The sequence below is a fragment of the Lithobates pipiens genome, unplaced genomic scaffold (assembly GCF_037356315.1).
Source record: "Lithobates pipiens isolate NorthernLeopardFrog02 unplaced genomic scaffold, aLitPip1_a1.2 Scaffold_10, whole genome shotgun sequence".
Lineage (NCBI taxonomy): Eukaryota > Metazoa > Chordata > Amphibia > Anura > Ranidae > Lithobates > Lithobates pipiens.
In genome coordinates this window covers 79230311-79256356 of record NW_027507686.1, presented here as the reverse complement: position 1 = coordinate 79256356, position 26046 = coordinate 79230311, and the positions used below count along the sequence as shown (strand labels likewise).

Sequence of the window (26046 nt, the reverse complement as noted above, 5' to 3'; positions counted from 1 at the left end):
TCCTACTCCTAATGTCTGGGGACATCGCATCAAACCCCGGCCCTCCCACACCCGATTCCCAAGGCCAAAACCTTCAACCTTCTCATCCCAATTCCCCTGATTCCACAAGTCGACCCCCTTCTTTCATGTGCCCTCTGGAATGCCTGCTCAGTCTTCAACAAACTAGCTTCTGTCAATTACCTTTTCTCCCTTCGTCTTTCAGGACAGCACCTGGAGAGAGCGCAGCTCCACCCACTTTCCCAGGAAACACTGCAGATCACTTTAAAGACCGAACACTTCCATCATGGCCTCAGTTGTAGTGTTTCCTCCGGCCATGGTGGAAGCGCTGCAGGGAACCAAGGGGTGCTACGCTCTCTCCAGGTGGGGAGAGTTGGAGGCATACCATTGTTGTTTGCTTTTTTGTACAGACCTGGCCCAGCTTCCTCCCTTCACGTGCGGGGGTCGCTCCGGTGTCCGCTCTCCTTCATACCCAGGGGGGTCAGGCCGTGGAGGTTCCCCCTCTTCTAGACCGGCGGCTGGGTCTGGGACACGGCTGAGATTCATATCTCGCGCCGTTCGTTCAGGCTCATGCCTTCCGGGTCCGGATGACGAGCGCATCATTCCAACCGGGGGCGGTACTTCAGACGGTGCGATGTGGCTTCCGGTTCCGGCCGCTGGAACGCAGGGAGAGGGGGCGGTCTCTTCGGCTGACATCACTTCCAGGATTGGCGCAGAATTTAAACTGATAAAAGCGCCCAGACGCCATTGATCCTTCCTGAACGATGGAGGAGGATCAATCGGCGGTGGCAGGAGCAGGAGCCACGATTGTCAGCCAGGCTCAGGTAAGCAGGGGCAGTGGTCTCTGTCATTACTGTTTGAGCCATGTTGTTTCCTCCCTTCCTTGCATTGGGAAGCCTGCAGCATTGTTTTTCTATGATGCTATTTAGGAATAATGCTTTTCAATAGTTGTTTAGTGAGTGTGTGGGGGGATTCACTGGCTGAAGAGCAAATAGAATTTGAAAATTGTTAATCTGTTCTATTTTGCAGCATATCTTTTTTCTATGTTCATGTGTATTGTAACTGAGGTTTTGGGGTTTTTTCCTTGGTATATTTCAGAAAGCGAAAGAAAAGACCAAACATGTGTCCCCTCCTAGCAAGAGGAGGTGTCCATCATGTAAAAACGTACTGAGAGATTCTTGGACTAAGGTGTTATGCAGGTCCTGCATAAGCGACTTGGTCAAAGAAGAAGCAGCTTCCAATGCCCCTGCGTCTCAGCAGGGAGAGCTACTAAGTTCTTTCAGGAAAGAATTGTCAGATACCTTTGAATCTTTCTGGTCTTATTTAGACAGACGCCCAGCTGCAGGTAGTAGCTCAGCGCCCCATTCTCACTCCCCAGCATCTGCATCCAGGGGGGGCAGTGACTCAGAGGAGGTGGAACATAGTAGGTCCTCTGCTTCAGAGGAGGAGGCAGAGGAAGTAAAGGAGGCTTCTGCTTCATCATCACGGTATAAATTATCCCTAGAGGAGGTGGGATGACCTGCTTAAAAATATCCACACTACTCTGAATATCACAGAGGATAAGGCCCAACTGTCACTACATGACAAAATGTTTCAGGGTTTGGGCGAGGTGAAACACAGAGTGTTCCCGGTGCATAAGTTTCTATCCGAAACTGTCAAAAAGGAATGAAGAGACCCTGAGAGGGCTCCTTTCTTTTCCAGGTCCCTCAAACGCAGGTTTCCCTTTGAGGAGGATAGCTCGCAGGTATGGAACAAGAAACCTAAGCTCGACGCGGCCTTTTCTCAGGTCTCAAGGAATACGGATCTTGCGTTTGAGGACATGGGTATCCTCAAGGATCCCATGGACAAAAGGGCTGATTCCCTCTTAAGGAAGGCTTGGGACTCAACATTGGCAAACCTCAAGCCAGCAATGGCTTCAACTGTAGAAGCCAGAAATCTGGAGCACTGGCTAGAACAGTTAAAACACCATATCGAGGTAGGAACGCCTAGAAAGGACCTGCTCAATACCTTGCCTGTTCTCTTAAAAGCAGTGGGGTATATGGCGGATGCCTCGGCGGAGTCAATTAAGATGTCAGCCAGGTCCTCAGCCCTGATAATCTCAGCCCGTAGGGCCTTATGGGTGAAGACATGGACAGGGGATACTGCTTCAAAAGCCAAATTATGCGGTCTTCCGTTCAAGGGAGATTTGGTGTTCGGCCCTGACCTTGAAGCCATTCTGGACAGAACGGCCGACAAGAAAAAGGGTTTTCCTGTTAAAAAGAAGGTGATTCCCAGAGCACTAAAAATTTTCGTGCTTTTCAAAAAACCTCAGAAACCAAAGAGACAGGATATAGAAGGCCCTGGAAGCCTCAGAGGGGAAGGGGCAAGTCGGGAGTGTTGCTCCGCCTCCCTACCCCGAACCCAAAAAGCCAGTGACGGTCTTCCAACTGTGGGAGCAAGGTTACAGGCCTTTTTTCCGCAGTGGAAATCAGTGACAAACAGTCTGTTCATCCTCAAAACAATAGAAGAGGGTTACAGGCTGGAATTCGCTCATTCCCCCCCCCCCCCCGCACGGTTTTATGTAACCCAGGCTCCTCAAGACCCAGAAAAATCAGTAGCCATGATCTCTATTCTGCAGGAACTGATGCAGCAAAGGGTGATCATGTACGTTCCCCCCGAGGAGATAGGGCTGGGCTGTTACTCACACATTTTCCTTGTAAGGAAACCATCGGGCAAATTCAGATTGATTCTGAATCTGAAGATTTTAAACAAATCGATCAGATACAAGAGATTCAGGATGGATACAATTTTCTCGGTGAAGAGTCTTCTGATGCCAAACTGTTTTATGGCATCCATAGACCTAAGAGATACATATCTTCATGTGCCTATGGCCATAGCTTCACAATAATATCTGAGGTTTGCGGTCAGGACGGGAGGCTCTGTGCTACATCTCCAGTTCAGAGCTCTCCCGTTCGGTCTATCCTCATCTCCGAGGATATTTACAAAGATCGTAGCAGAGGCCCTAGCCCTCCTCAGGGTAGAAGGTATATCAATCGTTCCATACTTGGACGACCTTTTAATTTTTGCCAATACAAAACATCTATTGGAGAGGGACCTGGGAAGGACAGGAAGACACTTAGAGGGTCTCGGATGGCTGATAAACAGAAAAATCAAGCATGATTGCATTCCAGTCGATAAAGTTCCTGGGGTACACCATCGACTCCAGACAGGAAAAGATTTTTCTCCCAGTAGAGAAAATAGAAAAAGTTCAGAGTGCCGTGAAGAGGACCCAGACAAACCTGCCTATTTCTGTCAGGGCAGCCATGTCCGTCTTGGGCCTCCTCACAGCATCCATCCCTGCAGTACAGTGGGCACGCCTTCATGCAAGGGAGCTCCAACAGGCAATATTGACGAATTGGTCCTACGGGGAGTTCCTGGAGAAACAATTCAGGATGCCCCCTCAGGTCCAGAGAAAGCTCTGGTGGTGGAGGAATCACTCAAATCTAGACAGGGGTCTACTTTGGTGTTTTCCGGTAGACCGGAGGTTGACTACAGATGCAAGCTCCTGGGGGTAGGGTGCCCACCTGGAAGGACAGATGGCCCAGGGGAGCTGGACAGTCAGGGAGGCCAGGAGATCCTCCAATTGGAGGGAACTCAAGGCCATCCTGCTCGGACTATGGGCCTTCAGGGAAGTGGTTCAAGGTCTCCATATCCAGGTCTTATCCGACAACGCCACAGCTGTATCCTATATAACAAGGCAGGGGGGCACAAGGAGCAGGGTGCTGCTATCCTTGGCCAGCCAGATTCTGTCATGGGCAGAAAGCAACCTGAGGTCCATATCAGCAGTACACCTAAAGGGAGACCTGAATGTTGTAGCGGATTTTCTGAGCAGGGAAAACATTCGGGAATCAGAATGGAGTCTGAACCCCGAGGTTTTTCAAGATCTGACAGTGAGATGGGGTCTAGATCTATTCGCATCACGGAGCAACACCAAAGTGAGGGCCTTCTTCTCTTTAAACAGGCAAGGGGACTGGATGCCCTAGCACACCCGTGGGATTTCCGCTTGTGCTACGCTTTCCCCCCTTTTCAGATGATCCCTTTGGTTCTAAAGAAATTGCAGGGGGAATCCACAAGTCTGATTCTAGTGGCCCCCTTTTGGCCCAAAAGGACATGGTTTGCTACCATACAGAGGATGGCGGTGGGACCCCACTGGGTTCTATCGCTTCAAAGGGATCTCCTAACCCAGGGACCTCTTCAGCATCCGAACATCGGGCAACTCAACCTAACCGGGTGGTTACTGAGGAGCAAATCTTAAAGAAAAAGGGGTTATCTGATAAGCTCGTCACAACCCTCTTAGGAAGTAGAAAAGATACTACTAGGTCAATTTATTTTAAAACGTGGAAACGTTTTAACTCCTGGTGTCTATCAAAGGAATTCCCTCCCCAGGAGATACTTTTGGTTCTTGAATTTCTCCATGAGGGCATGGAACTAGGGTTGGCAGCCAGTACCCTGAAGACACAGGTGGCTGCTTTATCGGTTTTTCTTGAGAGACGGTTATCTCATGAACCACTTAATAGATTTTTTAAGGCATTGGCCAGAGCTAGGCCTGTACCATTTAAGTTTTTCCCAAAATGGGACCTGTCTTTGGTTCTACAGGCATTGAACAAGGAACCTTTTGAACCCCCAGTAGAAGCGACTGTCAGGTTGTGGTCGCTTAAGTTAGTTCTTTAGTGGCTATTACATCTGCTAGAAGAGTAAGCGAGTTACAAGCCTTATCAATAGTGGAGCCTTTCTGTTACATATTCCCGAACCGGGTGGTTCTTGAAACTGACCCGGGTTTCCTACCAAAAGTCTCAACAGCCTTCCATAGGACGCAGGAAATAGTTCTACCTACCTTTTGTCCTTCACCTTCAAATGCTAAGGAGAAATCTTTTCATAGCCTAGATGTAAGAAGGTGCCTATTACACTATCTAGAAATCACAAGTGAGTTCAGGAAGTCAAACTCTCTCTTCGTCGCATTCTCAGGACCACAGAAGGGCCATAGTGCGTCCAAAAATACTATAGCTAGGTGGCTATGAATGGCTATTAGGGAAGCCTATAGTGCATCCAGAGTAGAGCCCCCCACAGGGGTTGTCGCCCATTCCACTCGGGCAGCAGCAACATCCTGGGCGGGAAAGAGCAGGGGCCTCTCCGAATTGGATCTGTAAAGCGGCTACGTGGACAAGCTTCTGCACCTTCACCCACCTCTACAGGTTGGACCTGCTTTCAGCTTCAGACCAAACGTTTGGCAGAAAGGTTCTGCAGGCGGTGGTCCCACCCTAGAGTAAGTACTCTCTTATCATCTCCAGGTGCTGTCCTGAAAGACGAAGGGAGAAAACCCTAGTTAGACTTACCGGTAACGGTATTTCTACGAGTCTTTGAGGACAGCGCCGATGACCCACCCTAGATTGTATTTGAAAAATGTGGTGTTATTGCTATGTTCTGCTTATTTAATTTCAGCATGGCTGGAGGTACTCTATGAACAACTGAGGCCATGGTGGAAGTGTCCGGTCTTTAAAGTGATCTGCAGTGTTTCCTGGGAAAGTGGGTGGAGCTGCGCTCTCTCCAGGTGCTGTCCTAAAAGACTCGTAGAAATACCGTTACCGGTAAGTCTAACTAGGGTTTTTCGTCTCTCAAATCCCTTACTGTATTTGCTATAACCGAAACCTGGCTTCAGGAATTTGAAAACTACCTCTCCAGCTGCCCTGTCCCACAGTGGCCTCCTCTGGACTCACTCCCCCAGACCCACTGGACGAAAAGGAGGTGGTGTCAGACTTCTGCTCTCCCCAAAATGCACCTTCCAGGTACTTCCCACACCTCCCTCTCTTTCTCCCTGCTCTTTCAAAATGCACTGCATTCGTCTTTTCTCTCCAGCTCGTCTAAGGGTCGCAGTCATTTATCGGCCTCCTGGACCAGTGTCACGCTTTCTGGATGACTTCTCTGCATGGCTACCCTACTTTCTCTCATCTGAAGTGCCTACCATCATCCTAGGTGACTTTAACATTCCAATCAATGTTAATACTGCTACCACTTCTAAACTACTCAAACTAACCTCTTTTAACCTAACACAATGGACACAAACCACCACTCACTCCAACAGCAACACTGTCGACCTCGTGTTCTCCCATCGCTGCACTCCCTGCAATCTCTCTAACACACCCTTTCCTCTCTCTGATCACAACCTTATCCGTTTCACACTCTCCTTGTCTCCTACATCCCATGCTGCCATCCCACAAACCACTACCCGCAGAAACCTTTGCAACCTCAACCCTTCTCTTCTTCTCTCTGCTACTGATGGCCTTTATGACAAAATCACACCCCTGTCCTGCCCAGACCTAACCACTTCCATCTACAACACCTGTCATCCTCCCTGGACATACTTGCTCCTCTTTCTACACGCGGAACCAGGCTCCATCTGCCACAACCCTGGCAAACAGACGACACCAGAAGTCTCAAGAGACACAGCCGTGCTCTTGAGCAAGCATGTCGTAAATTAAAATCCCTGCAAGAATTTACTCTCTACAAATCTGCCCTTCTCAAATACAACTCCTGTGTCCACACTGCTAAACAAACCTATTACAACACTCTCATCAAAACCCTCTAATCCAAACCTCGTCAACTCTTTTCTACCCTTAATTTCTTCAGCCCCCACTGCCCCCACCCACAACTTGCTTACCTCTCAACAGATTGCCAACCATTTCAATAGCAAAATCGACACAATTCGCAAGGAGATAGCCAACATTCAAATCCCTCCCCTATCCAACACGTCAGGTCCAATACCACACTCAATACTCTCCTCCTTTTGCCCAGTTACCACAGATGAAGTTGATAAACTCCTCTCCATGGCCTACCTCACTACCTCTCCCCTGGACCCTGTCCCCTCTCAATTACTGTGATCACCTTCCCACTCTGTTCCAAACTCCCTAACCCACATCTTCAACCTCTCCCTCTCCTCCAGCACCTTTCCTTCCCTGCTCAAACATGCACTGGTTATCCCCATACTCAAAAAAACCCTCACTAGACCCCACCTGTTTGAATAACTTAATACTCATCTCCCTGCTCCCGTGTGCCTCCAAGCTCATCGAACGCCTTGTCCATGACCGATTGAGTTGCTACCTCACGGACCACAACCTTTTCGACCCCCTACAGTCTGGCTTCTGCCCACAACATTCTACTGAAACTACCCTACTAAAGCTCACTAATGACCTACTAACTGCTAAAACCAATGGGCACTACTCCATACTCATACTTTTAGATCTCTCTGCTGCCTTTGACACAGTTGACCACCTGCTCCTCCACAGCAAATTACACTCCCTTGGCCTCCGTGATTCTGCTTTATCCTGGTTCTCCTCCTATCTATCTCAGCACACTTTCAGTGTCACTTACAACTCCATCTCCTCCACTCCCCTTCCTCATTCTGTTGGGGTACCCCAAGACTCTGTCCTTGGGCCTCTCCTATTCTCACTCTATACCTCTTCCCTGGGCCAGTTGATAACCTCCCATGGCTTCCAATACCGCTTCTATGCCAACAACACCCAGATCTATCTCCTTAACTGCTTAATGCATCCCCTTGATCTCCTCACGGATCTAAAACTTACTGAATGATATATCGATATGGATGTCACACCGCTTCCTCAAACTCAATCTTTCTAAAACTGAGCTTGTTATATTTCCTCCTTCACAGTCCAACCCCCCCGTGACTTCACCATTAATATCAACAACACAATCGTTGGTCCCTCCACACATGCCAGGGTCCTGGGTGTAATCCTTGACTCTGACCTCTCCTTGAGCCCCCATATCCAATCACTGGCTAAATCCTGCCACCTTAACCTCTGCAACAGCTCCAGAATTCGACCCTTCCTGACTGACACCACAAAGCAACTTATTCACTCCTTGATTATTTCCCACCTTGACTACTGCAACTCTCACCTTAATGGCCTACCCTTAAGCAGGTTATCCCCCCTTCAGTCTATTGCGAATTCTGCTGCTAGACTAATACACCTCACTAACCGATCCGTGACTGCTTCTCCTCTCTGCCAATTCCTTCACTGGCTTCCCCTACCCCACTGTGTAAAATTCATAATGCTAACCATAACATACAAGGCCACTCACAACATAATGCTAACCATAACATACAAGGTCATTCACAACATAGCCCCCATCTACATGACTGAACAAAATTCATAATGCTAACCATAACATACAAGGCCATTCACAACATAGCCCCCATCTACATCAATAACCTCATCTGCAGATATTGCCCAAATAGTCCCCTCCGCTCCTCCCAGGAGCTCCTGCTCTCTAGTTCCCTTGTTACCTCCTCCCATGCTCGCCTTCAGGAATTCTCCAGAGCCTCTCCCATCCTCTGGAACTCCCTGCCCCGGTATATTCGATCGGCCCCTACCCGATCCATCTTTAGGAGATCCCTGAAAACTAATTTATTCAGGGAAGCCTATCCCACACCCACTTAACAACTGTACCTAAACCACCCCCATCAAATAATTCTCTGCAGCTATTACCTTTTATAGCAACACCCCCTCCCTTTAGAATGTAAGCTCTACGAGCAGGGCCCTCCTGTACCTTTTGTATTGAACTGTACTGTAATTGTGTTGTCTCCCTATACATTGTAAGGCGCTGTGTAAACTGTTGGCGCTATATAAATTGTGTATAATAATATTAATGTGTTGCATCAGCTGATCATCTGATACTGATCAGCATTGCTGCTTAGAAAGATACACCAAGATTTATTACCCTATGTCCTTTTGCTTCTGAAAACTGTAAATATTTGCACACCACGCTCAATGGAATTCATAAAGAGTATCTATGACACTCTTTAGAATTTAGTTTGGTCTCCCCAGGAAAAATGTTGGTGCTTGCATCAAATCCATTTATTCATTGGTAACAGGTACATGAATTTGGAGAAAGCATCTGCATTTGTTTTGTGATCACACTGCACTGAGACCAGAATGTCCATATTGACACTCATTCCTCACTGCAGCTGAGCTCCCTCCCTGCCACTGCAACTGTCATACAGATAGTGCAGTGGTTTTGTAGCTGAGTGGATGGAGCCTGATGGGAATTCAGAAACACTAGTTCCTCATCATATCCACTGCCCATGTTATTGACATCAGACAGTGTGTGGATTCCATAAAACTAGACTCTATGCATATGGGACTTTAAAGGCACCAAAGCATAAAAAAATATACATTTTATTATAGATATTCATTAAAGGTATAAAATCCAGTTGCTGACAATAATGTTTAGATCATCAGCTCTGCTCACAGCATCTAACATAGTATTAACTACTCTTTTTGGTCACGTGTCATCACCATAATATGTCAAATTTTGATGGAAGATCACACGTGGAACCCAATGCATTTCGATTATTAAAAAAAGTTTGGTTTTCTGCCACTTTTCTGGAGAAGTGGCACCTAGGGCATATGGTGCAAAACCAGATTATTTCATTTCTCAAAAGCTGGCTATACAATTGGATATGGATCTGCCATCTGTCAATCACAAGGAGAGAGTGGACTGTGACATGCCACCCTACTACACAGTGTACATAGACAGGCACTGTACAGTTAGTCTTAAATACCTACCATTATTCCAACAGAAAAGGCCGTCCAAGTGCTCTATTGAATTACCCCACTATATTCAGTAAAAATACCATCAACTTATATTTTTATGCCGGCGATGAAAGGGAATCATGTATGTTACAAACATTTCAGATAAAGAAGACTGGTAAGGCTTTATTAGCATGTAATGTCTACACATTGACAGATGCACGCTACAGATGCAATCATCATTTCATTTTTACATCTTTAATATCTTGTTTTTAGTCAGTATGAATGTTTACTGAAGATGACAGTTTTTTTATGGTACATAAATGCTTGGTTTGTGGCCAAGTATCCATTTGCTTAATACTGAGTAATGGAGGAAAATATAGGTTTACATATTGCCATACCAAGATATTAAATATTTCCCTATGTAGTTGCTTTCTATAGACCATATTGTGTCCATCTCCTGTGTGACACTGTGTTTCCACTACAGGCTCAGACAGTGAAAGAGGTGTTTGCTCGGCAGCTAATGCAGATTAGTGGTGTGAGTGGAGAGAAGGCAGCAGCTATCCTGGAAAGATATAACACTCCAGCCAGGTAAAGTACAATTGCATTTACACTTTTCAGTGTGAATAATAGCAGTATTTATTAAACTGGTGCCAATGGACCAGGTGTATTTTCCAGCTCTCTTTACTAAATCACAAATATGTAGGTTTCTTATCGTACATCACGGGACACAGAGCCACAGTAGCTACTATGTGGGTTATAGGCCAGCTTCAGTAAACCCTGCAGCGGGAAAGGCAAGTGGAGTCTTCAGAAAAACACTTTTTTTTAAAAGAAAGAGGAAGGGCTGTAGACAACAGGGGTGGGGCATACCGCAGCATTGGCATCCTCCCAATGTTTTAAAAGGCACCATTGTTGCTGTTGCAAAGCTGCGGAGGGACACGAGCAAAGGTGGCATGAAAAAGTTTTTTGGTAACACAGGCATTCCTTTTGACACATTTACTACTGCATCAGGGTGAGCTTTAATAGCAGCAGAGCTGGACTATTTCTCAAGCAGTGGATGCATTCCATCTAGTAGTACCTCTGCTTTGTGCATTTGGGCTATGGTCAGAAGGGGGGTTAAAAACACCTCAAAAAGGGGCTCTAGAAGGACTATAGTCACATGGCAGCCTAGAACCATCTAAAAAAAGATGGTATCCTCCACTGAGAGTAGTATGGCTGATCAGAGTGAGCCACCAGGAGGGGCAAGTGTTGCAGCTGCTCTTAACACTGCAGCCCCTGTGTATATTACTAAGGGGGTCTTTTCTTCAACCATTTTAAGTTTGGAGCAAAAAATGTATGCTTTAATCGCATCCCAGAGTGGGACTAAGCGTAGCAGATCCCCATCCATTGCTCAGGACCCTCATGCTGAGGAACAAGGGGTGAGAGATGACTAATTTCTCTCAAAGGACCAGGAAGAGGCTGATGTCTCATCTTCCGAAGAACCTAATATGGAAGGATCAGGTTCGCAGGAAAGATTGGTGGTACAATCTCTCACTGAATTGGTCCACTCCACATTTTTACTGCCAGTTACGCAGTCAGTCGATGAGCCCACCTCTAGTTTGGGTTCACTGAAGCCTCCCCAATCTGTTCATGCCTTTCCTATCCATTCATGGCTAAGGAAGCTAATGTATTCTGAGTGGGAGCGCCCAGATAAACAGTTTTTCCCTCCAAAAAAAGTTTTTTAATACTTTATTCTATGGAGGAAGAGCTCTCTAAGAAATGGGGAATTCCAGCAATTGATGCTGCTATATCCTCTGTAAACAAAAACCTGACTTGTCCAGTAGACAATGCTCATATGCTAAAGGATCCAACAGATAAGACGTTGGAATTCCTTTTTTAAAATTTTGCTTGCAGGTTCAGTTATTCAGCCTGCGCTGCCAGTTATTCTTGATCAGCAGGCCCAGGATTTGGCCAGTATATCAGAGGCGTGTGTGTTTTACAGTAGACGCTATGAAAGATTCTATTCTCCAGGTCTCACGGCTCATGCTAGGGCTGGTACATGTGTGTAGAATCTTATGATTAAAAAATTGGTCAACCGAAGCGCCATTCAAAAAGCTCTTGGCCAGTTTCCCATTTCATGGTGAATAGTAATTTTGAGACGATCTGGATAAGTATATCCAAAGAATTTCTAATGGGAAAAGTTCCCTTTTACCAGTTAAGAAGTTTAAGCATTTTTCTTTTAAGCGTTCTTTTTCTCCAGTGCCAGGGGCATCAGCCTCCAGGCAGTCACGACGACCTCCATCGTCCAGCTCAAGAGGTAAACCTCAGGGTCAGTCCCAGGGCCAAAAGAGGACCCGGGAAGGAAACCCACAAAGCAAAATACTAAAGCCTCCTTATGAAGGGGCACTCCCGCTCGCTCGAGTGGGGGGGAGGCTTCTACAGTTTTCAAGGGTCTGGCAGGAATAATGTCAAGACAGATGGGTAGCTTCTTTGATTTCTCTAGGTTACAAACTAGAGTTCCAAGAATTTCCAACTCCTTGTTTTCTCAGAACAAACATTCCCAGAGATCCAGTGAAAAAGTCTCTCTTTCTAGCTTTGGATCATCTCTTGTCTCAAAGAGTGATATCGGCGGTCCCCTTGGAAGAGCAACGATTAGGGTTTTATTCAAAACTTTTTCACGGTTCCAAAACCAAACGGGGATGTCAGACCCATTTTAGATCTCAAAGATCTAAACCAGTTTTTGAATATCTCTTCCTTTCACATGGAGTCAATCTGATCAGTAGTCTCCATCCTACAAGGAAGAGAATTTCTGGCGTCAATCGACATCAAGGATGCTTATCTCCATGTGCCAATTTTCCCCGCTCACCAGAAATTTCTACGCTTCGAGGTAGAAAATCTTCATTTTCAGTTTGTAGCTCTGCCTTTTGGTCTAGCTACTGCACCTCAAGTGTTTACAAAGGTCCTGGCTCCTCCTTTAGCAAGGTTAAGGGCTCAAGGTATAACGATACTAGCCTACTTAGACGATCTACTCTTAGATCAGTCAGTAACCCGCTTAAACCAAAGTTTGGTCACCACAGTCAGCTACCTAGAATATCTAGATTGCATTCTCAACCTAGAGAAATGCTCCTTAAAACCATCAAGGAGATTGCAGTACTTGGGGCTGATCATAGATACAGTTCAGAAGAAGGTTCTGATTCAGTTGGTCAAAACAAAGAAGAATCCTTCGACTTTGCATGAAGTTATTGGAAAAGATGGTTTCTTTCGAGGCCATTCCTTATGCACAGTTTCATTCAAGGCTGCAAAACAGTATTCTGTCAACTTGGAACAAGAAGGTCCAAGCTCTGGACTTCCCAATGCGTTTACCCCCGAAGTGCATCAGAGCCTCAATTGGTGGCTGATATCCAGGAATCTTCAAAAAGGAAAATCCTTTCTACCAGTCACCTGGAAGGTGGTAACAGATGCCAGCCTTCTGGGCTGGGGTGCAGTCCTGGAAGAAGCGTCTGTTCAAGGGAAATTGGTCCAAATCAGAGAGGACCTTGCCCATCAATATTCTTGAGATTCTGGCAGTACTCCTGGCACTAGAGGTCTGGACACTCAAGAATTGATCTAATCTGACAGTTCCACAGCAGTGGCCTTTATCAATCACCAAGGGGGCATGAGAAGTCGCTCAGCCCAGAGAGAGGTGAATCATTTTCTATCTTGGGCAGAAAACATTCCTTGCCTATCAGCAATTTTCATTCCAGGAATAGAGAATTTGCAGGCAGACTACTTGAGTCGTCAGCAATTGTTTCCAGGAGAATGGTCCCTTTACCCCAACATCTTTCTGTCAATATGTCAAAGATGGGGCTCAGGACGTGGATCTGTTTGCATCCAGGTTCAACAACAATATTGACAATTTTGTGTCTAGGACAAGGGATCCGTTGGCATAAGGTACAGATGCCTTGGTTTATCCATGAGATCAGTTTTCACTGATCTATGCTTTCCCTCCTGTTCTTGCTTGATCCTGCAAAGAAGCAGCAGAAGGGAAGGAGGTGATTTGCATGGCCCAGTAGATCTTGGTTTGCCGAGATCATAAAGATGGTGGTAGGTGACCCTTGGACCTTACCATTGTGGCCAGACCTTCTCTTGCAAGGTCCAGTATTCCATCCTACCTTACAAATGCTAAATTTAATGGTTTGGCTAATGAGACCTTGGGCTGTCAGCTTCAGTAGTTTCTTCTTTAATGCTAGGAAGCCGGCCTCCAGAATCATATACTATAGAGTATGGAAGGCATATGTCTCCTGGTGTGAATCCAGGGGTTGGCACACCAGGAAACATGTCATAGGTAGGATCCTTGAATTCCTACAGATGGGATTAGAAATTAAGCTGGCCCTGAGTACTATCAAAGGCCAGGTGTTGGCCTTATCTGTGCTTTTCAATGACCACTTGCTTCTCACTCTCTGGTTCATGACTTTATTCAGGGGATAACATGGATTAATCCTCCTGTAAGGCCACACTTGAACCCTTGGGACTTAAATTTAGTCCTGTCGGCATTACAAAAACAGCCTTTTGAGCCAATACGAGATATTCCCTTAGTCCTCTTGACGAGGAAAATTATTTTCTTGGTTGCCATATCTCCTCCAAGAAGAGTATCAGAGCTGGCTGCTCTTTCTTGTAAAGAGCCATATTTGATTATTCATAAGGATAAGGTTGTATTGTGGCCCCCATCCTAAATTCCTACCGAAGGTAGTGTCAGGTTTTCAATTAAACCAGGATATTGTTCTGCCTTCATTTTTTTCCAGAACCTTGGTCACTACATTCTCAGTGTCAGCAGTTAACGTCTATTTGAAAGTGACCACTCAGGTTCGTCAAAAACTGATGTTTTGTTCGTGTTGCCAGGCGGTCCTAAAAGAGGACAGGCAGCATCGAAATCTACTATTTCTAAATGGATTTGTCAAGTGATTGTTCAAGCTTATGGTTTAAAGAGGAAAATTCCTCCTTTTCATATTAAAGCGCACCAGGGCTGTTGGTGCTTCTTGGACAGTGCATCACCAAGCCTCCATGGCTCAGATCTGCAAGGCCGCAACTTGGTCTTCAGTCCATACATTTACCAGATTCTATCAAGTAGATGTAAACAATCATGAGGATATCGCCTTTGGGCGCAGTGTACTGCAGGCTGCAGTATAAGTCCTCTTGTCTCTTGGTGCCCTACTTTTGTTGTGTCTGCCTCCCTTCAGTTGCCATTGCTATGGGACATCCCACATAGTAACTGCTATGGCTCTGCATCCCATGATTTACCATAAGAAAAATAGTATTTTTATAACTGCTTACCTGTAAAATCCGTTTCTTTGAAGTAAATCACGGGACACAGAGATCCCTCCCTTCTTGGTATACACGTGTATTGCTTTGCTACAAAACTGAGGTACTCCCAGTAGTGGGAGGAGTTTTATAGGGAGGGCACTTTGTGTCTTAGGGCATGCCAGTGGCCATCACCTGAAGGTGGCCTATAACCCATATAGTAAATACCGTATATACTCGAGTATAAGCCGAGATTTTCAGCCTCTTTTTTGAGGCTGAAAGTGCCCCCCTCGGCTTATACTCGAGTCATCGCTGTCTGCCCGCTCGATCAGCGTGTCGAGCAGACAGACAGCGGCCATTCTATTCAAAAGCCGCGCCTCCGGCTCCGCCTTCGCCTGTGATAGGCGGAACACTGAATTTCCCAGCAGCCTGTGTTCCGCCTATCACGGACATCGTATCATCCTCGTACTACGGACGAGGATGATACGACGTCTGTGATAGGCGGAACACAGGCTGCTGGGAAATTCAGTGTTCCGCCTATCACAGGCGAAGGCGGCGGCGCAGCTTTTAAACTTTACAATGGCCGCCGACGAAGAGGGCACGGGACGGCACGGCACGGGACGGGACGGGACGGGGGCAAGGCAAGGCAAGGCATGACACGGGACGGATGCAAGGAGGCAAGGCACGGCACGGGACGGAGGCAAGGAGGCAAGGCACGGGACGGAGGCTCGGGACAAAGGTAGGCTGGACACACACACACACACACACACACACACACACACACACACACACACACACACACACACACACACATGGATGGAGACACACACAGGGATGGATGGATGGACACACAGGGATGGACGGACACACAGGGATGGACGGACACACAGGGATGGACGGACACACACACAGGGATGGACAGGCATGTCTCACCCTCGGCTTATACACGAGTCAATAAGTTTGCCAGTTTTTTTGGGGGTAAATTGGGGGCCTCGGCTTATATTCGGGTCGGCCTATACTCGAGTATATACGGTACTATGGCTCTGTGTATCGTGATGTACTTCAAAGAAAAGGATTTTATAGGTAAGCTGTTATAAAAATCCTATTTTCTTCCCAAATTGTTGCAGATTTATACAATTGTACAACTTCTTGAAACTTCACTGTGAATAACCTGTCATTGGCAGGGTCGCCATCAGAAATTTTGGGACCCCTTACACAGCTTTAGGCCTGGGCCCCCCCGGGGCCTGACCACCAACATTCCCCAGGGCCCGCTCACTTAGGGTTCCACCGAATCTGCCCACTGGCCATCCCACTGAGTCCATCAGTGTGGTGTGATACATGAATCAATCAGTATAACAACTCTTGACTGACTAAAGCACAATACCTTTATCCCCATCCACGGCCAGCATCCTGGAGAGGGATGGCTGATGCTGGACATGGATGACGATACATTGTGGAGACTGGAGGGATAGGTGATGCTGGTCGTGGATGGGGATACATTGTGGAGAGAGGAATGGGTGATGCTGGATGGGGATGAAGATGATGGAGTTGCATTGGGAAAATGGATAAGGATGACTCTGGGTGGGGGTGAGAGTTACATAGTGAAGAGGCTCTCCACCCAGAGTCATCCTCATCCATTTTCACAATGCAACTCCATCATGCCAGCTTTGTAGCCTCAGGTGTCCCATCTAAGGAGAAGGATATGAAATAAAGTCTAACTATAAAGCACAGGGGGCAGTGGCGTTATTAGGGTTGGTGTCACTTGGTGTGGCAAAACATGGTGTCACCCCCCCATATTTTCGGCCTGGCAGTACTACATTGGAGCTCATTGGCACGTGCTATGCCTGTCAATAAGGCCTAAAGGATAGCAGGTTAGGCAATTCCTAGTGGTTCAGTCCCCAGGAGCAGTAATGGATAATGGCCAACAGGCCCCCATACCAGACCCAGCGAAACTGCAGCAGTGATCCCTCACTCTGTGTTGCCCAGGCTGACTCTGGTCAGTAGTGTAGCATGTCTGTATTATGGCAGTGGCTCAGTCTTTCTTCCTCTGGGCAGCGTGGCTCCCTCTCTGATGGCAATGGTACACCGTGGCTCCCTCTCTGATGACAATGGTACAGCGTGGCTCCCTTTCTGATGGCAATGGTACAGCGTGGTTCCCTCTCTGATGGCAATGGTACAGCGTGGTTCCCTCTCTGATGGCAATGGTACAGCGTGGTTCCCTCTCTGATGGCAATGGTACAGCGTGGTTCCCTCTCTGATGGCAATGGTACAGCGTGGTTCCCTCTCTGATGGCAATGGTACAGCGTGGTTCCCTCTCTGATGGCAATGGTACAGCGTGGTTCCCTCTCTGATGGCAATGGTACAGTGTGGCTCCCTTTGATGGGAATAGTACAGTGTGGCTCCCTCTCTGATGGTATGGATACAGTGTGGTTCCCTCTCTGATGGCAATGGTACAGCGTGGTTCCCTCTCCAATGGCACAGGTATAGTGTGGCTCCCTCTCTAGCTTGCTCCAGCACAGACCTCTTTTTCCTGTCTATTTTAGCAATCCCTCCCTTAGCTTCTTTCTGGGTTCCAGGCTTTCTCTCTCCCCCAGCAGAGTGCATACTGGGGTCTGAAGTCTGCTGTCAGTCAATCTTCTGGGACTGCTTGTCCCATGATAATCCCCTAGACCCTAGTCTCTTCAGATTGGCTTTGCTGTGGCCAATGAGGAGGGAAACAGACCGAGCAATGAGCTAAGCAGCGAACCAGGTGAGAGACGCTCTCTCTTCACTGCTGAAAGGAGAAAGGAGGGGGCATGTGGGGGAGATACACTGAAAACTCACCTCTCTCCCCTGTCACAGTGCTATTTGTGTTAACTGGTCAGACTGAGCTGAGGAAAAGAGCCCAATTTTGCTGGTGGTATTGCTGCTAGTGAAAGGCGGCGGTGGCTCAGACGACTAGGCTCTCTTCTCCTTCCCTATAGTGAGGCTTCTCTCTCTTTCTTTTTTTCTATAGCGGGTGCCGCGCAGGCCCGGCTGGTGCATGGGAGTTTTGTTTCATATGTTGCTGAAGGTGGAGCGGGCCAGGTGGGCCCCTTGGGACTCTGGGGCCCCTTACAGGAGTACTGCCTGTACCCCCCTGAGGGCAGCCCTGAGTAACACACACAGATCTGTGCTGTAATTGGCCACAGCAATCAGCAAGTTCACAGTCAAAATCATTTGCTGCAAGCCTGCTGATGAAGAAGAGGCAGGGGCATGTGCACCTGTAAACCAGGCAGTTTGGCACGACATACAAGTACGTCACGGTGCGCAGGGGAGCCGAGGGCCAGCACTAAAATTACTGCTGGCTCGCTAGTTGCTAATATATAAATGAAAAGAAAAACATTTTTGTGTATGTGTGTGTGTGTGTATGTGTGTATTTATCTTTTTCCATTTAAAAAAAAAAGCTATCACATAATCTCTGTTCTCAGCTGCATTAGGGGCTTGGAGAGGTGGGGGTGGAGATACAGCAGTACACGGATGTTGGTGTTCCCAGTGAATGGCTGTGCAGGACGGAGGCGTGTCAGGACAAGTCTTGGCCATTGAAGGACAGATGAAAAACGTAATATGCTTAGATGGATGTGCTCTCATGCCTAGTGTTGTCGGTTTGAAAAAGGAAAGCAGGAGGCTGAAACAAACACCAGCAATTGCACACAAAGGAAGCAATACAAAGAGAACACATTACTTTTTTAACACAAGTACATGGTACAACAGAAAAAATAAATAAGCTGCGCTAAACCATACATATACCAAGGCTAGAGCCTACCGTGCATATACTTCACAAATAATGTAACAATAAAGTAAACTTTATCTTACCCCTAACATATGGGTAATAAAAAAAAAATTCAAACTTAATCATAAACAGTGATCCAACAAAAAACACCCAGTGTGCTAATTAAAAAATCTATATAAAAAAATTCAAAAAAAGTCCTTTCAAATCAAATTAAATGTAGATGAAGGGATGAAGTCCTCCACACGTGAATAGTGCTTGATCCACCACCGTATATCTAGATTTACTTCTTACCACAAATTCATGACTCCCCACTACAGAGGGTCACAGAAGGCGTGTAGATATATAATTATCCCCCACTCCGAAAGGATCCTTGTTGCTCTCCTCACACCACTGCTTTCGTACATAGGTTACTGGATACACTTCCACAGAACATCTCCCGTGTATTTAGAGGAGCTCAAGGGTATACGCCAATAACATGGAAGAGAGATGAAGCTCCAATAGTATAAAACCCTTTATTAATAAAATCCAAAAAAAGAAATACACTTACAGTATACAAGAAAAACGTCAGCCTTAAGTCCGCTGCGCCGGCCGGACGCACACGGACAAACCCGTCCTTCCTGGATATATACTCCTTCACGCGAGGTGACGTCAGCGTGTCGCTCAGCCCTACGCGTTTTGCAAAAAATGGCGTCATCCAGGGGCACGAGCGGCACGCTACATCACCTCCATTTATAATGCCACTACCCCTCCAAGCCTCGCTCTGGGCACTCGGCAATTCCCAATTAAACCAAGCCTCATTCTCAGTGATAAACAAACTATCGGATCTTCCGGTTTGCCAGACCCTCCCAGGATCCTTCACTAATCCAATCCCTGCACTGGGCCAACGACAACTTCCGCTATAGCCAAGCCTTGTTCCTCCCAGTGTATAAACTGCCCAGTCTTCCAGTATACTTAGCCATCGCGGGACTTCGATTAGCCCCACACCGTTTGGGATAACCAATAGCGGGCAATGAACTCCGCTCTTACTTCCGGCCCACTCCATCAAACCCATGGTGACTTCCGCTTCAGCCAAGCCTCGTTCTCACTAGTAAACAAACTACCCAGTGTCCCGGTGTATTTAGCCATCGCGAGGATTCGCTTAGTCACACCCCTTTCGGGATGGCCAATGGTGGGTGGTGGATTCCGCTCATACTTCCGGCAAACTCCCCACAACCAAGCCTCGCTTTCGTTTATACACACACTGTGTACTCACAAACTATATTGCATGAGGGATTGGCCTGCCCCCCTCAGTTGACAACATATAAATAAAACAAATAAATATAAAGATAAAAATCAGTTGATAGAAATAAAAAATGTATGCGTATCAAACGCTATAAATATAAAACCACTTATGAAGGGGAGAAACCAAAAACAAAAGTAAATTAAAAGAACATATGTATGACTATGTATTGAGCCCACTTCAGGTATGGGAAAAGATACCCTAAGGACCTCGATACAGTACTACTCATTTATTCAGTGCCCACTAATTGGGTCATGTCGAAGACGTATAACCCTTTTTACTTTGATGACCACTAATTGTGTCACACCAGGGACAAGGGGGAACTTATCTTCCAAAAAGAGGGGGCTACCCACTTTCACTCACCCACAACCTCAGGTTTGTAGAAAGGGGCAGGCACACCCCTTCAACGAAAGGGCATGCCTGTACACCCCCCTTCCACTTTCTGCACCCCAACAGGTCTAATCACCTATTGTAAAAACCCCCAAAAGCCAACGGCCCAGAGCACAAGCTATCAGGGAGGGCTCACAACAACATGTAATAAATACATCAGCATCAATCCAAATTGATTTCTCATTGAATACTCAATTCAACATTATGTCCAGATAATTATACCCAATATCCCCCAAAGATATAGGAGCTGTCAGGATATTAAAAGGCCGCATACAGCATGTGAACGCCCTCAAGAATTATTAATGAAGGCGTTAACATCCGTGTCAACATTAAGGCCATACGGGACATAGGTCCTGAGTCTATATATCCAGGCCATTTCCTGTCTTGAAATTTCTCTAACCAATGACCCACCCCTCCAATGGGGCCTATACTTATCAATACCCATATACAAAGTATTGGAGGGATCCCTGTTATGCATTTGGTCAAAATTACGAAACACTGGATGTTTGTCGAAGCCTCTTCTAATGTTCCCTATATGTTCATTGTGTCTTATCCTCAGTGTCCTTTTGGTCCTCCCAGCATACCGGAGACTGCAAGGGCACTGTATAAGGTACACCACTCCCTCAGATGAGCAGGTGAAAAATGGTCCAACATCATAAGACCTTGATGTACTAGTGGACACGAATTTACAGATTTTCCTATCCTTACAACTATTTAAAGTGCAAACCTGGCAATTCCTACATCTATAGTAACCCTTAAGGTTCTGAAAAAAACATCTATTTATGCTTGGGTGGTAATGTACACTCGGTGCAAATCAGCTAGCCAGAGAGGATGCTCCCTTAAACACCACCTGTGCTCTTTCCGACAAAATAGCACCAAGAACCGGATCACTCGTTCGCAAATGCCAATGTTTCTGTATCAGGTGCTTGATGCTACGATGTTGCACCGAGAAGGTGGTAATGAACGGAACCCTATTTTGTACCTCTGAACCCACTGGTTGACATCCTCCTCCCACTTAGCAATGAACAAATTGGCGAGGCTGGGGGCATACTTAGCTCCCATAGCCACTCCCCTGTCCTGGCAATAAAATTGGTGATCGAACCAGAAATAATTGTGACTGGCCACGTGCTCCAAAAGTTCCATGATGAATTCAATCTGTAAAGACTCCAGACCTGATCCTCTTTCAAGGAATAGCCTAACTGCCTCCAAACTCAATGATGTGGGATGATGGTGTATAGTGAGGTGACATCCGCAGTCACTAACAATAAACCTCTCTTAGGAACTATACTGGATAAAATATTAATAACCTGTTTAGTATCCTTAATATAGGACGGCATAGTCCGAACCAGAGGCTGCAAAAATGATCTATGTATTTGACCACCCGAGACGTAACCGTATCTATACCGCTCATTATCGGGCGTCCCGGAGGGCAAACCACACTCTTGTGTAATTTAGGAAGATAGTAAATCACCGGTGTGCGTGGAGCACATGGTACCAAAAAGAGTTTCTCTTTTTCATTGAGGATACCCCTCCAGAAACCCCGATCCACAATCTTCTCAAGGGCCTTTTTGTAATTCAAGACAGGGTCCCTGTTCAAAATAGTATCAGTGTCACTGTCGTCTACAATGCGATGCATTTCTTTTAGGTAGTCATCACAGTCAGGTCCATAAATATTGGGACATTGACACAATTCTAATCTTTTATGCTCTATACACCACCACAATGGATTTGAAATGAAACTAACAAGATGTGATTTAACTGCAGACTTTCAGCTTTAATTTGAGGGTATTTACATCCAAATCAGGCGAACGGTGTAGGGATTACAACAGTTTGTATATGTGCCTCCCACTTTTTAAGGGACCAAAAGTAATGGGACTCAGCTGTTCCATGGCCAGGTGTTTGTTATTCCCTCATTATCCCATTTACAAGCGGCGGATAAAAGGTCCAGAGTTCATTTCAAGTGTGCTATTTGCATTTGGAATCTGTTGCTGTCAACTCTCAATATGAGATCCAAAGAGCTGTCACTATCAGTGAAGCAAGACATCATTAGGCTGAAAAAACAAAACAAATCATTGAAGCAAGCCATCATTAGGCTGAAAAAAAAACCATCAGAGAGATAGCAAAAACATTAGGTGTGGCTGAATCAACTGTTTGGAACATCCTTAAAAAGAAAGAATGCACCGTTGAGATCAGCAACACCAAAAGACCCAGAAGACCATGCAAAACAACTGTGGTGGATAACCGAAGAATAGTGAAGAAAACACCCTTCACCACAGTTGGCCAGATCAAGAACACTCTGCAGGAGGTAGGTGTATGTGTGTCAAAGTCAACAATCAAGAGAAGACTTCACCATAGTGAATACTGAGGGTTCACCACAAGATGTAAACCATTGGTGAGCCTCAAAAACAGGAAGGCCAGATTAGAGTTTGCCAAGCAACAGCTAAAAAAAAGCCTTCACAGTTCTGGAACAACATCCTATGGACAGATGAGACCAAGATCAACTTGTACCAGAGTGATGGGAAGAGAAGAGTATGGAGAAGGAAAGGAACTGCTCATGATCCAAAGCATACCACCTCATCAGTGAAGCATGCTGGTGGTAGTGTCATGGTGTGGGCATGTATGGCTGCCAGTGGAACTGGTTCTCTTGTATTTATTGATGATGTGACTGCTGACAAAAGCAGCAGGATGAATTCTGAAGTGTTTCGGGCAATATTATCTGCTCATATTCAGCAAAATGCTTCAGAACTCATTGGACGACACTTCACAGTGCAGATGGATAATGACCCAAAGCATACTGCGAAAGCAACCAAAGAGTTTAAGGAAAAGAATTGGAATGTTATGCAATGGCCAAGTCAATCACCTGACCTGGATCCGATTGAGCATGCATTTCACTTGCTGAAGACAAAACTGAAGGTAAAATGCTCCAAGAACAAGCAGGAACTGAAGACAGTTGCAGTAGAAGCCTGGCAGAGCATCACCAGGGATGAAACCCTGCATCTGGTGATGTCTATGCTTTCCAGACTTCAGGCTGTAATTGACTGCAAAGGATTTGCAACCAAGTATTAAAAAGTGAAAGTTTGATGGATGATTGTTAATCTGTCCCATTACTTTTCATCCCTTAAAAAGTGGGAGGCACATATACAGACTGTTGTAATTCCTACACCATTCGCCTGATTTGGATGTAAATACCCTTAAAATATAAGCTGAAAGTCTGCAGTTAAAGCACATCTTGTTCGTTTCATTTCAGATTTATTGTGGTGGTGTATAGAGCCAAAAAGATTAGAATTGTGTCGATGTCCCAAAATTTATGGACCTGACTGTATATCATGAATAGGAAATGTTTTGGTGACATTCTTTAACCGCTTGCCGACCAGTCGCCGCATTTCTACTGCAGCAGAATGGCACGGCTGGGCGAAACTACGTTGCCTTACGTTGCTTCACCTTTTGGCCACTAGGAGCGCGCGTGTGCCCGGAGCCGATGCGAGCGCCCGACGGGCGATCGCTTGTGACAGAGCAAGAACCTTGATCTGTTTGTGTAAACACACAGATCCCGATTCTGAGGGGAGAGAAGACATATTATGTATGAACACCGATCTCTCTCTCTCTCCTCCTAGAGAGTCCCACCCCCCACAGTTAGAAACACACATGGGGAACACAGTTAACCCCTTGATTGCCCCCTAGTTTTAACCCCTTCCCTGCCAGTGACATTTACACAGTAATCAGTGCATTTTCATAGTACTGATCGCTGTATAATTGTCAATGGTTTCAAAATTGTGTCAAAAGTGTCCGCCATAATGTCGCAGTCCCGATAAAAATCACAGATTGCCGCCATTACTAGAAAAAAAAAAAAGAAGAAAAATGGCATAAATCTATCCCCTATTTTGTAGATGCTATGACTTTTGTGCAAACCAATCAATATACGCTTATTGTGATTTACATATTTTTGGTAAAAAAAAAAAAAAGAATACATATCGGCCTAAACTGAGGAAAAAATTTGTGTTTTTGATAAATAATTTGGGCTATTTATTATAGAAAAAAGTAAAGGATATTGTGTTTTTTTCTCAAAATTGTCGCTCTTCTTTTGTTTATAGCGCAAAAAATTTAAATCGCAAAGGCGTTCAAATGGCATCAAAAGAAAGCTCTATTTGTGGGAAAAACGGATGTCAATTTTGTTTGAGTACAGCTTCGCATGACCGTGCAATTGTCAGTTAAACCGACACAGTGCCGAATCACAAAAAATGGCCTGGTCATTGAGCAGCCAAATCTTTCGGTGCTGAAGCGGTTAATCTGAGTGTTAGCTGCTGATACAATACTAAGTAGGCCAATAACTTCACAACAGCATTTATCTTTACAAGAAGACCTAGTAAAAAAGAGGGATGGGCAGCAAAATGATGGATGAGGTTTAATATAAAAAATAAAAAAAAGTTAAGTAATGCACTTGGGAGCTAAAAATATGAAAGCTTATGAAAGTTACATGCTAGGGGTGAAAACAAGGATGGAAAAGGATCTGGGGGTCTTTGTAGGTCACAGACCCGGCAATAGCATGCAATGCCAAGCTGCAGCAAGCAAGGCCAGCAGAGTATCGTTATTTATTAAAAGTATTTATGCAAGAGCTAAAACAATAGTTCTGTCACTACAAAACTTTGGTTAGACTACATCTTGAATATGCCAACCAGTTCTGGTCACCAATCCTTAGGACGGATGTGCTTGAAATGGAGAGACTCCAGAGAGGGGCAACAAAGCTAAAAAGGGGGCTGGAGGACCTCAGTTATGAAGAACGACTTTCAAAGCTCTTGTACAGTGTGTAACTGCTGCTCCCCACCCCCTGCTTTGTGAGTCTGTGAAAAAATGCTTTACATCTGAGTTTTTCAAGGTTGTACAGGACAAATGGCTAAAAATACACAGGTACAACTTATGTAGGTGGATTTGTTTCACCTCTTTGCATCACCTGAGACCAGTCATGTCACTGGGTATACGGCTGGGTTCACACTGCTGCGAAAGCGAGAACCGGATGTGATTCGCACCGCACTGCAGTGCAAATCACTTCCGATCTCTGTGCGATGCGAGTTCAGCCATACAGATAGTATGGCTGAATTCGCATAGCACCCGCCGCAAACTCGCATGGGACCCTTTTTTTGGTCCGCAGCAGAATCGGATCGCATGGGTGTTCACACCATGCGATCCGATTCCTGTCCGAGTTTGCAGATCGCACTGCGATATGCAAACTGATCTGGGGGTGTCATTAACATTTCACTGACACTTCCAGCAGTCCGCATAGGGCAGTGTGAACTGCTGGCGGGAGGCATGCGATGCGGGAAAACGCTGCGGATTCGCGGCGTTCCCGCATCGCTCCGGTGTGAACCTGGCCTACACCCCATTCCAAATTATTATGCCGATTATATTTTTCTCATTTACCTAAATAATTGATGTAAACAATAGTCAGCATAATTCTCATGTTATCAACTATTAAGAGTACAATTCAAATTTTATTGAACAAACCTCCTAATGATAACAGTTTTTGTTTTTCAAAATAAAAAAACTTACAATGCACTGTTCCAAATTATTATGCATGTTTCAAAACATTTTATAGGTTGTAAAGAACTGAAAATTGTCATTTGTTGTGTTTGCAGCATATTTACTGAAATCAAAAGCTATGTCAATCAAACTTTGAACAACATTTTAACTTTTTAAACATTTTAACAGGTCACGTTACATTTTAACATAGGACCCCTTATTTGATAGCAGCTTCACATCCATTGAACTTGTGATTTTTTGGACAGTTTCTGCTTGAA

The 26046-nt window shown here is 45.7% G+C and overlaps 1 protein-coding gene across 4 annotated transcripts in view; it reads left to right on the top strand.

Moving 5' to 3' along the window:
- MUS81 (MUS81 structure-specific endonuclease subunit) overlaps nt 1-26046 on the top strand; it is a 326264-nt gene that overhangs the window by 245002 nt on the left and 55216 nt on the right. For all 4 annotated transcript variants that reach the window (XM_077456085.1, XM_077456093.1, XM_077456072.1 and 1 more), the window contains one exon: nt 10066-10169. In XM_077456085.1, coding sequence (XP_077312211.1) covers nt 10066-10169 — 104 coding nt within the window. The remainder of the gene's footprint in view (nt 1-10065; nt 10170-26046) is intronic.